Here is a 13,581-nt window from a genome sequence, read left to right on the forward strand (position 1 = left end):
GGTTGCTAGTGGCAGGACAGCTGGCTTCTGCTGTGGGAGGTCGACCCTCGGGCAGGGTGGCCAGGGAGCGCGTCCCCAGTAGGAGTGGGGCTTGAGCTGACCTCGGAACCCATGAGGATGTGGCTGGAGTCTGAGGAGAATGCAGGAGGGCAGAATGAGCCCAGCCCCATTGGGGAGCAGGCTGGGGCTTCAACTTCCATCCAGAGGGGTGGTCCTCGCCCCTGCACGGTGGGGAAACTGAGGCCAGGAGGAACAGTCTGAAGCCTGGCCAGGGGGTGCTGTCCTATTGCTGGCCCGCCTGCCTGTCTTCACAGGTGTGAAGTGCCCTGGTGTGTGACTCGGGGCTCCTTTCTGTACCCCACCCCCGCCCTCCAGGCTCGGCATGGAGCATGACGGTCAGGGGAACGGCTGCGCCGACGAGACCAGCCTGGGCAGCGTCATGGCACCCCTGGTGCAGGCTGCCTTCCACCGCTTCCACTGGTCCCGCTGCAGCAAAGTGGAACTCAGCCGCTACCTCCCGTAGGTCGCCGCCACCTCCCGGCTGGGGACAGGGGAGCTTGCAGCCTGCCGCCTCACCTCCCCCTGCCCCCAGCATCTGTCTCCTTACCACCCTGACCCTGACACGTGTGCTGGATTCCCAGCCTTGCTGCTCAGCTCCTGGGCCTCCAGGGACGTTGAGGCCAAGGCCAAGCTTTAGATACAGGAGCTCCAGGCCGGGCGGGGCAGGTGTGGGTCGAGCTGCTGTCTCTAACCTCATGCGGCAGCTGGCCAGGGTCCTGAGTAATGTGGGGCGGGCTGCCTTTCCTTCCCTTTCCTTCCCTCCATGCAGTGAGCCCTCTGATTGCCCAGGAACCGGCCCTTCCTCCCAGGAAGACACAGCATCTAGCACAGGGCAGCCGGGGCCGGTTCCTGCAGGCCGTGTTTGCTCCTTAAAGCCTTCACCTCCTTGTCTCCACTGGCAGCTCCTACGACTGCCTCCTCGATGACCCGTTTGTGCCCACCTGGCCCCGGCCCCAGGAGCTGCCAGGTGTCGACTACTCAATGGACGAGCAATGCCGCTTTGACTTTGGCTCTGGATACCACACCTGCTCTGCGGTGAGTTCCTGCCGGCCTCTGCCTGCTGGAGGGCCCAGGCCATGTCCTCCAGTGACCCTGACTGGGCCTCCACAGGGCACCTTCCTTCCAGCTGGCCGGGTGGCCTAGTGATGGGCCCGCAGGCTTGGTGCTACCTGCCACAGTGGGGGGGGGGTGCAGGGGGATCAGGGCCCGGCCCTGCCTCCTTCTGCCACGTACCTGCCCCACCCAGTCCTACCTTTGGAGGCGGGTGTGTGCTGTGGCTAGAGGATGCTTTAGTCCTGGGAAAGATGGAACAGAGTAGAACAGAGAGAGCAGGTGGCTGATGGGGTCCTGGCTGTGCGGGTTCCAGGGGAGCACATCTGTAGGACAGTCCCTCTGTCAGATCAGGCGCTGGGCTCTGGCCTGCTGGAGGACTAGCTGCCTCCGTCTTACCTTCTAGGGATTTGATAGGATGTTTTGGGCCAGTTTGTCACCCTAGTGCAAATCTCCTGTGTCCCCACATAATCTCTCTCCAGGGGGTCAGTTGCATGTTCCCCCTCCCCACCTCATGTTTAGGAGATTGAAACAAGGGAGCATAGCCTTTCCTTAACCTGCAGGACAGGGCAGGGGGAGCCTGTCCCTGGGGAGCCCCCTGGGGAGAATCGAACAGCCACTGGCCAGAGCCCGGGCAGAGGCTCACATCCTGCAGGACCAGGAGTCATGGAGTATGGTCACCTTCCTATTGCTCAGGCCACATGGGGACACAGGGTCTCTGAGCTGGGTGGGGAGAAAGCCTGGGATGTGAGATTTCAGGGCTTGGAAGGGCTGTATCTGTAGGACACTGCTCTGGCTGGCCAGAGACCCAGGGGGTCTCCTGGACAGCATGAAACAGGAGATCACCAACATCTGGCACAGCCTGGTGAGACCAGACCGGGGTGGGTGGGAGTCATGACCATGCCTGGGTGCCTAGGGCTCTGGGCTAGACCGGAAGCCCCTTGAAACCCCGATGTGCACTGGGTTCACGGGGCTCGGCAGGCCCAAGCGTTCCAGAGCCTCAAACCCTGGTCCCTGCCCAGTGGCATGGCGGCTTCTGCAAAGGCAGGGAGGGAGGCCTGGGGAGGCAACAAGGGAATTATGGGCTGTGGCCTGCCCCATTTCAGCACCCCGGCGGAGAGAGGAGGGGTCTCTGGAGGCCATGGGAGTGGGGTCCAGTTCGGGGACGTGGACCCTCCTGCCTCCCTGACCATATTTTGGCCCCAGCGTCCACCACAGCCCTCCCCTCTCTCTGTTACTCCCCTTGGCCGCCTGCCGGACAGCTTGGAGCCTAAGTGCCGGTGTGGCGGGTGGCCGCTCTCCCCTTCCACGCAGTTCCAGACCTTCGAGCCCTGTAAGCAGCTATGGTGCAGCCGCCCCAACAACCCATACTTCTGCAAGACAAAGAAAGGGCCCCCCCTGGACGGGACCGAGTGTGCGCCTGGCCAGGTACGTGGGGCCCGGGGCTGTGGCAGGACTGTTCGGGTCCCTGGGAGCCCCTACCCACCCCAGCATGTGTGCTCAGGAGGTATGCATGAAGCCCCCCTCCCCTGGCCTGTAAACTCCTATGTTCACACTCTCCCTCCCATACCAGTCGCCTGCTTCCTCTGTGTGCAGAGCTTGGCATTCTCTTCCTGCTCTTCCGGCAGGAAGGCTTACTCCCATTTTACGGTTGAGAAGAATGAGGAACGGGCGGGCAGGCAAAGGAACTTGGGAAGTCAAAGTTGAGTGATTGAGTGAGGGAAGATTCCAGGTGTCCTGCCTGCCCTCCCCAGCCCCCCACACTGTTTCTCCCACACACGTTTTGCCTCCCCTGCCCCAGAACCCCCCCTTTCACATACATGTTAGTGTGTGTTTCCCCCCCTTGAGCATGTGTGCATGTCAAGGCTTCATTTGTCCCGGAGGGCCTTGTGGCCGGGTCTGAGGGCCTTGACCTGGGGTTTGAAACCCACCTCAGCTCTCTCGCTGGCTCTGAGCCAGATCTCTGTGCTGCCCGTGGGCCATTTGTGGCACTTCTCTGGGTCCTGCTGACCCCAATCAAGTGGCCTTCCCATGCCTCAGGTAGTTCTGAGGTCAGCATGAGAGCCAAGGGCAAAAGCAGGGCGCTGAGAGAGGCTCCAGGCTTATTCAGCATCAGCTGGGAGCCGAGCCACAGACCTGCCCCCTAGCCAGCCCTCTGCCCTCTGCCCTGTGCCCTCGCCAGGCTCTACCCACCCAGCACAGGTCGTGGTTGGGGTCTGCCCTTCACAGATGGATGGGGCTTCCTATGGCCTTGCACGGGCCCAGCAGGCTCCATGTCTTTGGGCTTTTATCTTGGAAACTTGGTGGACCTGCTCCAGGGGTTTCCAGAGTTCCAAGTCTTTCTGTCACCATTTCACATGACGGTTAATCCATGGCTCTCAGTTCGTGCTGCATATTGGAACCATCTAGGGAGCTTTCCAAGTCCCCATCCCCCAGGATAGGTAGAGACTGCAGATGGGCACGAGAGAGCTCTCTGGGTGATGGAAATGTTCTAGAATTGGATGTGGTGACAGTTGTACAAGGCTGTAAGTTATGAAAACTTACTGACTTGTATGTACCCTTGACCTGAGCGATTTTTATGACACATGAGATATCTGCTGCGTCTTTTAAAAAATCCCGACCCCTTGGAGCGCCTGGTGGTTCAGTCGTTAAGTGTCTGCCTTCAGCTCAGGTCGTGATCTCAGGGTCCTGGGATCGAGCCCTGCATCGGGCCCACTGCTCAGTGGGGAGCCTTCTTCTCCCCTCTCCCACTCCCCCTGCTTGTGTTCCCTCTCTTGCTGTGTCTCTCTCTGTCCAATAAATAAATAAAATCTTTAAAAAAATCCCTACCCCTAGAGATCCTTATCAGTTGGTCTGGGATGGAGTTTTAGAAGTTGCCCAGGTAACTCTGAGGCTGAGAACCACTCTGTTATCTCTTGAAAAAGATCCAGGGAGATTTGCTGTTTTCTCACATGTCCTGTGGGAGAAGGGAAGGGAGTCACTTCGGTTGAGTACACCTTCGTGCCTGGCCCTGAGCTAGGGCCTTTGTAGGTGTTCTTGCTTTCAGTGGTTAGAACAGTCCCATTTAGCAGGTGAGCACACTGAGGCTCAGCAAGGGGGAAGTTATGCCAAAGCCCCACACAGCTAGTAATGGCTGAGCTGGGATTCAAACCTAGGCCCCTTGGACTCGATTCATATACTCCCTCCATTTGTGCATTTGTAGACCTCCCCCGTGGGGCTGGCTTGCCTCCCACAAGCACACCTGCCTGCAGTCCTTGCAAGGGGATTTCAAGATACAGAGTCAAGATCAACTCTAGATGGCATGGAAAGATTGTGTCTTCTATCCCTGATGAGCTCTTTTTTTCCTCCAGGAGTGGTTATCTTCCTTGAGAATACTGCTTGCCATTTTTGGAGGGCCGTGTGTGCCAGGCATGGTCTCCTTGAAGGCTCCCCGCAGCCCTGTGGGTGGGCGCTGTTACCCACGCTGTACAGTGGAGGGATAGGCTCAGAAAGGGGAGCCCTTTGCTGAAGGTCACTCGCCTGATGGTAGAGGTGGGATTCTGTGCAGTCCTGAGGCTCGTGCTCTCAATGTCCCTTTCTCTGGTCTCACCTGGGTGCCTCCCAGCTGTGCCACGTGCGCCGTCGGGCACTCTCCGTCATGGGCTGGGCAGCTGTGGCCCCAGGGTAACCTCATTCCTTCTGTTCCCTCCCAGTGGTGCTTTAAAGGTCACTGCATCTGGAAGTCGCTGGAGCAGACTTACGGCCAGGATGGAGGCTGGAGCTCCTGGACCAAGTTCGGGTCATGTTCGAGGTCATGTGGGGGCGGGGTTCGATCCCGCAGCCGGAGCTGTAACAATCCCCCGTGAGTGCTCTTGGCTGAGGTGGGCAGGGCAGGGGACACCCTCTCCCCCCAGGGCTGAGGGGCTGGGAGAAGAAGGCACACGGGGAGGGATGGGGGCAGGACACTAGAGAGAAGGACCCCTGCAGGTGGTTTGTATTCTGTTGGTGGGAACCCAAAAATGTTGGTGGGGGTGGGGCTGGATCTCTTCCACCCGGGCCTGGCATCTCCCATCAGGTGTGGCGTCTGAGAATTGATCCGAACCAGTGATTCTCAAACTCCGGTGTGCGGAAGATTCTGAGTCGGGTCAGGACTCTTGATCCTCTGGCTAAGCTTTGAGAAGACACTGATCTAAATGCTCAGGAGCCTTGTTTGCTTTCTTGCCCCATGAAGCAGAACTTCCATGATTTTTTCTTAGCTTACCTTTTTCTGTCATCAAATCCTGCCTTGCACTACCCCAAGTTCCAGGAGTCTGGGGGAACAGTCATGTGTCTCCCCCTTTTATTCTCTCTGTCAGGGATCCCTCTCATTGTTTTTGGAGCTTTTGAGTGCTAGCTGGCTCTGGCTTCCCTGTCCCAGGCTGAAGCCACCGGGTCAGAATGGCCTAGATGGGGGCCGGCTGGGGGGCGGCATGTGGGTCAGCGGGCTCCAGGAACCAGGGGTATCCAGCTTCCGCAGAACAGCAGTGCCCTTGGCTGCTGTGGCTGGGTAGTGGCCATCTTCCCTCGCATCCTCAGGAGGGGTCCTTCGTACTCTGCTCTTTACCTCCAGGGATGGGAGGCTCCCTGTTGCCTGGAGTAGCCTATTCCTGTGTCTGCTGGCTGCGCTCTCCTTTTACAAATATGAGCCCAAACAAATGGCCCTGTAACTTCCACCTGTTGGGGGTGTGAAAGCCCGGGTTGTCAGAGCAGGACCCAGTGGGGCCCATTCTGAGTAAACCACCTTCCAGTGAAGACGGACGGTTATCCCCTGGGTCAAAGCTGCCATCTAGCGAACTCCTCTGTAATCGTAATTCTTTCTATTGTCTGAGGCTTAAGTGACAGAACATGGGTGCTCTCAGCACTGTGCCCAGCCCAGATTAAGCACTAACGAACGGCAGCTGGGATGCTGAGCACACACCCGTGTGATGCCCCCGGCTCTGTGAGCACTGTACCAGGAGCCTATGCTTGGAGGCTTTGCATCGATTAATCCTACCCAATCTTCTTCACGTAACAGAGAAGAGAATACAGATCGCTTTAAACACCTTTTCTTATTTATTCTTCACAGACACACCAGGAGGTGGGCAAGAGAAGCTGTACTCCAGTCCCACCTTTAAAGAGGGTATTAAGGAGGGCACGTGTTGTGATGAGCACTGGGTGTCGTATGTCATTAATGAATCATTGAACGTGACACCAAAAACCAACGATGTACTTATACAGTGGCTAACCGAACGTAATAAAAAATAAATAAAAAGAAAAAAAGAGGAAATCGTGGTGCAGCAAGGCTGGGTGACTCGGCCAAGATTTGCATGAGTGGGACTGGGGGTTCGATCTAGCCGCAGCCTTCTGGTTCCAGACCCATGTCTCTCTCTACCGCTCCTTAGTTTATCATGAGGTGAAGCGGAAGCGGGTGTGAGCTGGAATTGTGGAGGCATGCTTTGAGTGCCGACTGTGTACCAGGCCCTGTGCAATGGTTGAAAGATGAGTACAAAGATGAGTAAGACTGACTGGTTTGTTTCCCAGCCGGTCAGCGAGTCAGTCGTCCCTGTCCCTGCCCCCCAACAGTGGAACAGGGATGCACGTGCCCAAGGGGTGAGGCAAGAGGAATCTGGGAGGGCTCTGAGCCCAGCAGCCCCCGCTGTGGGGGTTCCTCTCTAGTTGCTAAGTTACCAGTGTTCCTCTCAAAGCCTGAGCTGCCAGCGGTGGCCATGTGGGAAGCCTGGCCCTCCCCAGCCTTCCAGCAAGGTCACCTGGTCCTTCTGTGCCCACTGCAGCCCAGCCTACGGAGGCCGCCTGTGTTCAGGGCCTGAGTTCCAGTACCAGATATGCAACAGCGAGGAGTGCCCTGGGCCCTATGAGGACTTCCGGGCCCAGCAGTGTGCCAAGCGCAACTCCTACTACATCCACCAGAATGCCAAGCACAGCTGGCTCCCCTATGAGCCTGAGGACGGTGAGTGAGCCTCTCCCCCAACCCCCTCGTGTCCTTGGGTGTCTGCTGGGTCCCTGTCTTCCTGGGGGCGGAGGCCTCCCATGCCTGGGGTTGCCAGTGGAGGTGGAGGGACAGTCGGGGCACCATAAGGGACATGCAATAGACAGGCCCTTGTGCTGTGTGCCTTGGGGCCAGCAGTCCTCATTAAAGCCATCCCTGATTGGTGCATTTATGCTGACTGTTCTCTGGCAGGGAAAACCCCCCGAACCATGGACCCTTCACCCCGAGGTGCCATTGAGGCCGGTGGCAGCGTTGGCCGTTGGGTTGGTGCCCCTGACATGGGTCCGTATGTGTACAAGAAGGCACTCTACGGGTGCAGGTGCCCTGGCTTTGCGTGACCACCGTCCCTAGAGGCTCTGCCCTAGTACCTACTGTGTTTCTAGGTTCTACTGACCGTGCTACTGTTCGAGCAGTTAACAAAGAGGATTTGAAAGGCAGGCAAACATGTTGACAAACATGTTAAGATACACTATCATACATGTGGCTGGGGAAGTATAGGGAGCGGTCAGTTTGGGACTCAAGCCAGACTGCTTAGGTTAGAATCCTGGCTCTTCTACTTAGCATGTGGCTGTGTGGGCTTGAGCAAATTTCTTAGCCTCTCTTGTCCTTGGTTTCCTCCTCTGTAGTGCTAGAATTTTCTTCCTTGGGGTATTGCAGAACTTAAATGAGTTCATTCACAAAAGACATTTGAAGTTTTATATCCAGAGTGTGTAGGAGCACCTGGCTAGCTTGGTCAGTAGAGCACGTGACTAGTTCAATCCCCACCTTGGGCATGGAGCCTACTTACAAAGAAAAAAAGAAAAGAAAAGAAAATAGTGTGTGAAGGTTTTGGAAGCATCTGGCACATAGTAAGCATTCACTAAGTGTTGGTTTATTATTATTACTATTATTTTATCACTTGATTTTCTTTAACATCCTGTGTGGCATTTTACTGAACAGGGATAAGGAACTGAGGCTCAGAGATGTCTGATAATTTGCCCAGGGTCACTACGCAGGGATTTTAAGTCCCAGCTCCACCCCCAGGGATCCCCCCCAGCGCCCCAGAGCTGGCCAGGGAGCTTCCTGCTTGGGACAGGTGCTGGCGTCCTCCTGGGCCAGCCTACTTTCTCTGATCGAGACTGGGAATTCAGCATGGTCTCTGTCTACAGATGCCCAGAAGTGTGAGCTGATCTGCCGGTCGGAAGACACAGGGGATGTGGTCTTCATGAACCAGGTGGTCCACGACGGCACGCGCTGCAGTTACCGGGACCCATATAGCGTCTGTGCCCGCGGCGAGTGTGTGGTAGGTGTCCTGCTCTGGGCCCCCCACCTTCTGGCTTCCCTGGGGAGACTGGAGGGCTGCACTACCTGCCCCTCTTCCTGCTCCCTGGGGAGACCAGCCTCTCCTCACCTGCCCCACCCATGACACACTTGGTCCTCAGCATAATCCTGGATGCTGAAAAGGGATTATGTCCCCAGCCCCATTCAAGGGAATAAGATCTGTGCGTGTCACATGGCGAGTTGGTGGCAGAGACCTGTCTGTCCAGGAGTGCCTCTTGGTCCCTGGTCAACTTGTGGGGACTTGGGACTGCGGAGGGAGTCAGGGGCTGCTAGCATGGGGATGGTAGCAGGGGGAATGGAAGCCTTCCCCTGCTGACCCCACCTCTGGCCTCAGCCCGTCGGCTGTGACAAGGAGGTGGGATCCATGAAGGCAGATGACAAGTGTGGGGTCTGTGGCGGCGACAACTCTCACTGCAGGACTGTGAAGGGGACACTGGGCAAGGCCTCCAAGCAGGCAGGTGAGCAGCCTGGGGCTGGGGAGATGACCAGGAGTGGCTGGGGTTCTGGCCTGGCCATGTGGGCCCTCCTTCCTCTGCTGGGCCACAGTTCAGGCTCGGGTGGGGTGGAGTGGGGGAGGCACCTGGAGCCTGCCTCGGGCTTCCCAGGCTGCCCCGGGCTGCTGAGTTCAGAGCTACAGCTGGCCGCCCCCTCTTCCAGGGTGTGCTGCCTGCATTTGGGCCTGGGAGCTCAGAAGCATTTTTCTGCCATCTAGTGTGGGATGATAGGAGCTCAGCCATCTCTTTGACCCCAGGACTGCTGGGGGGAGTGAGAGCTCAGACAGGTCTGAAGAGGTAGCCCAGACTGGACTGGATTGCTTTTTCTCTTCCTCCCTCCCTTTTTTGGTAAACTTGTGGCACTTCCTGCTTTGAACTCCTGGTACCTTGAGTTCCTTGACTTCCCTCCCCATCTTCAGTCTGGCCACACCTGGCTGATGAAAAGGACCAGGTATTAGTCCTTTACACTTGAGGATGAATTAGTTCCATCTCCTCTTTGAGAGTGTCACAGCTTTGCCTCGCCTCTCCTTGTGGGGGCAAGGTTGACAGCTTCGCGAGAGGTTTGTTTCCAGGGCTGGGATTGGGAGCAGAGAAGCCGTGCTGGGTCTTCATTTAAATCCCTTAAGGTGTGAGAAGAAAGCGAGAGGGACATCGGGAGAGAAAAGGAGGCTCAGGAAAGTGAGGAATAATAATACCTAACATGCATGCGTGCTTACCCACACACCAACCCCTCACACGCCGCCCTTGGACTTGATAAAGCATTTAAGCAATAGGATCTCATTTGACCCTCTCAGCACCTGTGGACAAGGGCCCGTTGCTCTTTTACAGATGAGGAAACAGGTTCTTGGGTACGTGCTAGGGGCGGGGGGCAGACCGCTGGGCAGAGAGGCCACCAGTTCGAGATGCCCACGGATCCTTCTCTGTGGCAGGAGCTCTCAAACTGGTACAGATCCCAGCAGGTGCCCGGCACATCCAGATTGAGGAACTGGAGAAGGTCCCCCACCACATTGGTGAGTGCCGGGGAGCTGGGAGAGGGGCCACCAGGCCCTGGGGTCTGCGCTGAGCTGTGGAGAAGCTGGGAGGGCAGAGGAAAGCATTCTAAAGCATGGGAGATTTCACAAATTTGAATGATGGCAGGGAACCCTTAATTTTTTTTTTAACTTATGTTGAATAGACAACCTGTTCCATGGTTCAGATTTTGGAAGGTGTGAGAAGGCATCCCGTGCCCTCCCAGAGCAGTTTGTTTCCCCAGGGGGCAGCCACTGTTAATTGTACATCTCTTTTGAAGGAAAACCATTTTTGTACAATGTATCAGTCCCCTTTTACTGTGTAACATACCATCCCCAGACTTTGTGGTTTCAAACAAGTGTTTATATTAGCTTATGGTTCTGTGGGCCATCAGTCTGAGCTGGGCTCCTCTCATGTTGCTTCTGCTTCTCTGCCTGGACTCCCCCATGCAAAGGCAGCATCAGGTCAGTCCATTAGATACTGGTTGGTATTGGCAGTTAACCAGTGTGAGGGGGTGACAGGGCCATGTCCCCAGCTGGTTAGCCTGGGATTATTCACATGGTCCTCAGTGGGGGCAAGAGCAGGCAAGTGCTTGCCAGGTCTCTGCTTGTGTCATGCTTGGTAATATCCTGTTGGCCCAAGCAGTCTCATGGCCAAGACTACCCCAGACTCAGGGGGTAGCAACAGACAATCTCTTGGTGGGAAGTATGGTAGAGTCATAGTGCAAGGAGGTGTGCACGCTGGCACAGGAGGAATTTGTAGCCGTTTTTGCAGTCTGCCACATGGACCCTTAAATTATTCTTTTTTAAAAAAATATTTTATTTATTTATTTGACAGAGATCACAAGTAGGCAGAGAGGCAGGCAGAGAGAGAGGAGGAAGCAGGCTCCCTGCAGAGCAGAGAGCCCGATGTGGGGCTCGATCCCAGGACCCGGGGACCATGACCTGAGCCGAAGGCAGAGGCTTTAACCCACTGAGCCACCCGGGCGCCCCGATTATTCTTATTATAATGACACTTAAACACAATCACTAAACCACTCCTTCTAGTAGTTATACAACTACAAAACCAAGAGAGATAAAAAATTAGGGCCCCAAAATAAATCGACAAAGTTCAAATTGAGAACATTAATGTAACGGGAGAGATTTTTGTGTTCATTTGTTTGCTGTGTTCCGTTTGTGCTGAAACCAAGTTGGTGGCCAAACAAATGAATGTGTCCAGAACAGGCAAATCCAGAGAGACAGGAGGGCAGACTCGTGATACCCAGGGGCCAGTGGTGGGGGGCACAGGAGGGTCTGCGGATGGGGGTGATGACTGTCTTCAGGAATCGGATAGTGGTCAAATAGTCACTGAATTCCACACTTTAAAAGGCCAAGTGTGTGTTGGTGAATTAATGTCAATTTAAACGGCACAAGCATGGTTTGGAGCAGGGTCTCAATGAGCAAGCAGAGAAGCCTGCCACCCCAACACTGGGTAGTGGCTGGGCTCTCCCACACTTGTCTGTGTTCAGACCCCTCACAGAGGGCGTGCGAGCCATGATGTCACTGGGCTTCAGCATATCCCAGAGGCCCCTCTTACTTCTTATGCCCACCTGGTCACACTTCTTGTCACTAGCTCTTCCTAAACATGAAAGCAAAACATAACGTCTCTGGGCAGGCTCATCTGTTACAGAAATGCTGATACTCCTATTTTTAGGTTATCACTAAAATAATAGAAAATGTTTTAAAGCATCCTGAGGAAATTGCACCCCTCAGGGAATACACCTGCGTTCACACAGCTGTAATAGAGCCAGGCTGCTCTGGAAGGCAACTGAGAGGGCGCAGTGCAAATAGGCAAGAGGCACAAGGGGAAACCGAGGCCCACAGTGGCTCATGGGCCCTCTGTGTTCCCCGACTCACCCACACAGTGAGCCAGTCTGGGCTGTCTGCTAGCCCAGTGCCCTTGCCTACCACGCCACTCTGCACTGGGAGTGAGAGTCTGGAGGGCTTGGCTTGGCTTGGCCAACTCCCTGCCCACCTGCCTGTCCAACTCTGGGGTATTTTGCGGGAACAGGGGCCAGGAGGGGGGAAGGGGGCAAGGAGGGAAGGGTCATTTACTCCAAGAAGAAGGTGGACCTTGCAGACAGTCCTCCTATCCCACCCCTCAGATGAGTCCATAATACCAGCAGCCCCTTGGGCCTCCTTGGCCTGCCCCTTCTGCCCGGCCACCCCCCACCCCCCACTGCTGCCCCGGCCCCCACCCCCGCCTGCAGAAGTATACTCCTCCCTCCTCCAGAGGTGAGGAGTGCTCTATGAGGGAGGCTGCACACAGACTCCTGTAGGGGTCCAGACAGAAGCTTCTAGAACCCAGGGCAGGTTCAGCTTGGGCAGAAAACACACCCAGTGTGTTTACTGGGTGAGTTCCCTGGAGGTCTAGAGCTCCACAGGAGCTGGGCAGGGAGGGGAGTGGAACTGAGACCTGACGTTGCCACGCACATCGTGTGATTACACACAGGTGAGGTCCACAGCGTGCCCCCAGTGAAAATGTGCAAGGTGTGTATGCATGAGTGAGTGAGTGTGTGCGTGTGTGCCTGCCTGTCGGGGCACGCGCTCTCTGGAGAAGTCCAGGACAGGTGGCAGTGTTGGCAGTGAAGGCCAAGGTCCTGCCCAAACTCGTTGGAGTCTCCAAGAATCTGGGGACGTGGACTCTTTGAAAGGAAACGGGGGGAGGAGAAGCCTGCAGTTACTGTCTCCCCTGTGCTTGCCTCGAGCTGGGACTTTTCCTCTGGCACTGCCCATCAGCCTCGTGATGATCATGGAGGCTCCTCTCTAGCCATGAAAGGCCTCGATGGCATCTTTCAGGAGGAGACTGTCTTCATCTACACTGAAAAATCTCTTGTTGGGCTTAGCCACCTTCTTGAATGATATCAGTCGGATCTTCTGGATAGAAGATCAGTACTTGCTGCCTTACCTTGTACTTCTTTGTTATGGGGTCTGGCTTCTTAAACCTCAAGAACCAACCTCTCCTAGCTTCCAGCTTTTCTTCTACAGCTTCTTCCCCTCTCTCAGCCTTCACAGAATTGAAGAGCATTAGGGCCTTGCTCTGGGGTAGGCTCTGGCTTAAGGGAATGTCGTGGCTGGTTTGATCTTGCATTCAGACCGCTTTCCCCATATTGGCAATAAGGCTGTTTCACTTTCTTACCATTCGTGTGTTCACTGGAGAAAACACGTTCCTTCAAGAACCTTTCCTTTGCCTTCACAACAAGGCTGACTGTCTAGTACAACATGCCTGGCTTTTGGCCCGTCTCGGCTTTGGACTTGCATTCTGCACCAAGCTTCATCATTTCCAGCTTTTTTTTTTTTTTTTAAGATTTTTTAAAAATTTTATTTGACAGACAGAGATCACAAGTAGGCAGAGAGGCAGGCAGAGAGAAAGGGGGAATCAGGCTCCCTGCTGAGCAGAGAGCTCGATGTGAGGCTCGATCCCAGGACCCTGAGATCATGACCCGAGCCGAAGGCAGAGGCTTTAACCCACTGAGCCACCCAGGCGCCCCATTTCCAGCTTTTGATGTAAAGTGAGAGACAGTGACTGCTCCCTTCACTGGAACACTTAGTGACCATTGAAAGGTTATTTGTTGACCTGATTTACTATTGTCTCAGGGCATAAGCA

At 55.5% G+C, this 13,581-nt stretch overlaps 1 protein-coding gene across 1 annotated transcript in view; it reads left to right on the forward strand.

Moving 5' to 3' along the window:
• LOC111145385 (ADAM metallopeptidase with thrombospondin type 1 motif 14) overlaps positions 1-13,581 on the forward strand; it is a 72,832-nt gene that overhangs the window by 44,715 nt on the left and 14,536 nt on the right. The window contains exons 8-15 of the mRNA XM_022500254.1: positions 376-519; positions 963-1,095; positions 2,425-2,538; positions 4,803-4,951; positions 6,900-7,075; positions 8,263-8,396; positions 8,769-8,892; positions 9,858-9,938. Coding sequence (XP_022355962.1) covers positions 376-519; positions 963-1,095; positions 2,425-2,538; positions 4,803-4,951; positions 6,900-7,075; positions 8,263-8,396; positions 8,769-8,892; positions 9,858-9,938 — 1,055 coding nt within the window. The remainder of the gene's footprint in view (positions 1-375; positions 520-962; positions 1,096-2,424; positions 2,539-4,802; positions 4,952-6,899; positions 7,076-8,262; positions 8,397-8,768; positions 8,893-9,857; positions 9,939-13,581) is intronic.

Source organism: Enhydra lutris, unplaced genomic scaffold (genome assembly GCF_002288905.1).
Source record: "Enhydra lutris kenyoni isolate GAN:26980312 unplaced genomic scaffold, ASM228890v2 scaffoldscaffold12, whole genome shotgun sequence".
Lineage (NCBI taxonomy): Eukaryota > Metazoa > Chordata > Mammalia > Carnivora > Mustelidae > Enhydra > Enhydra lutris.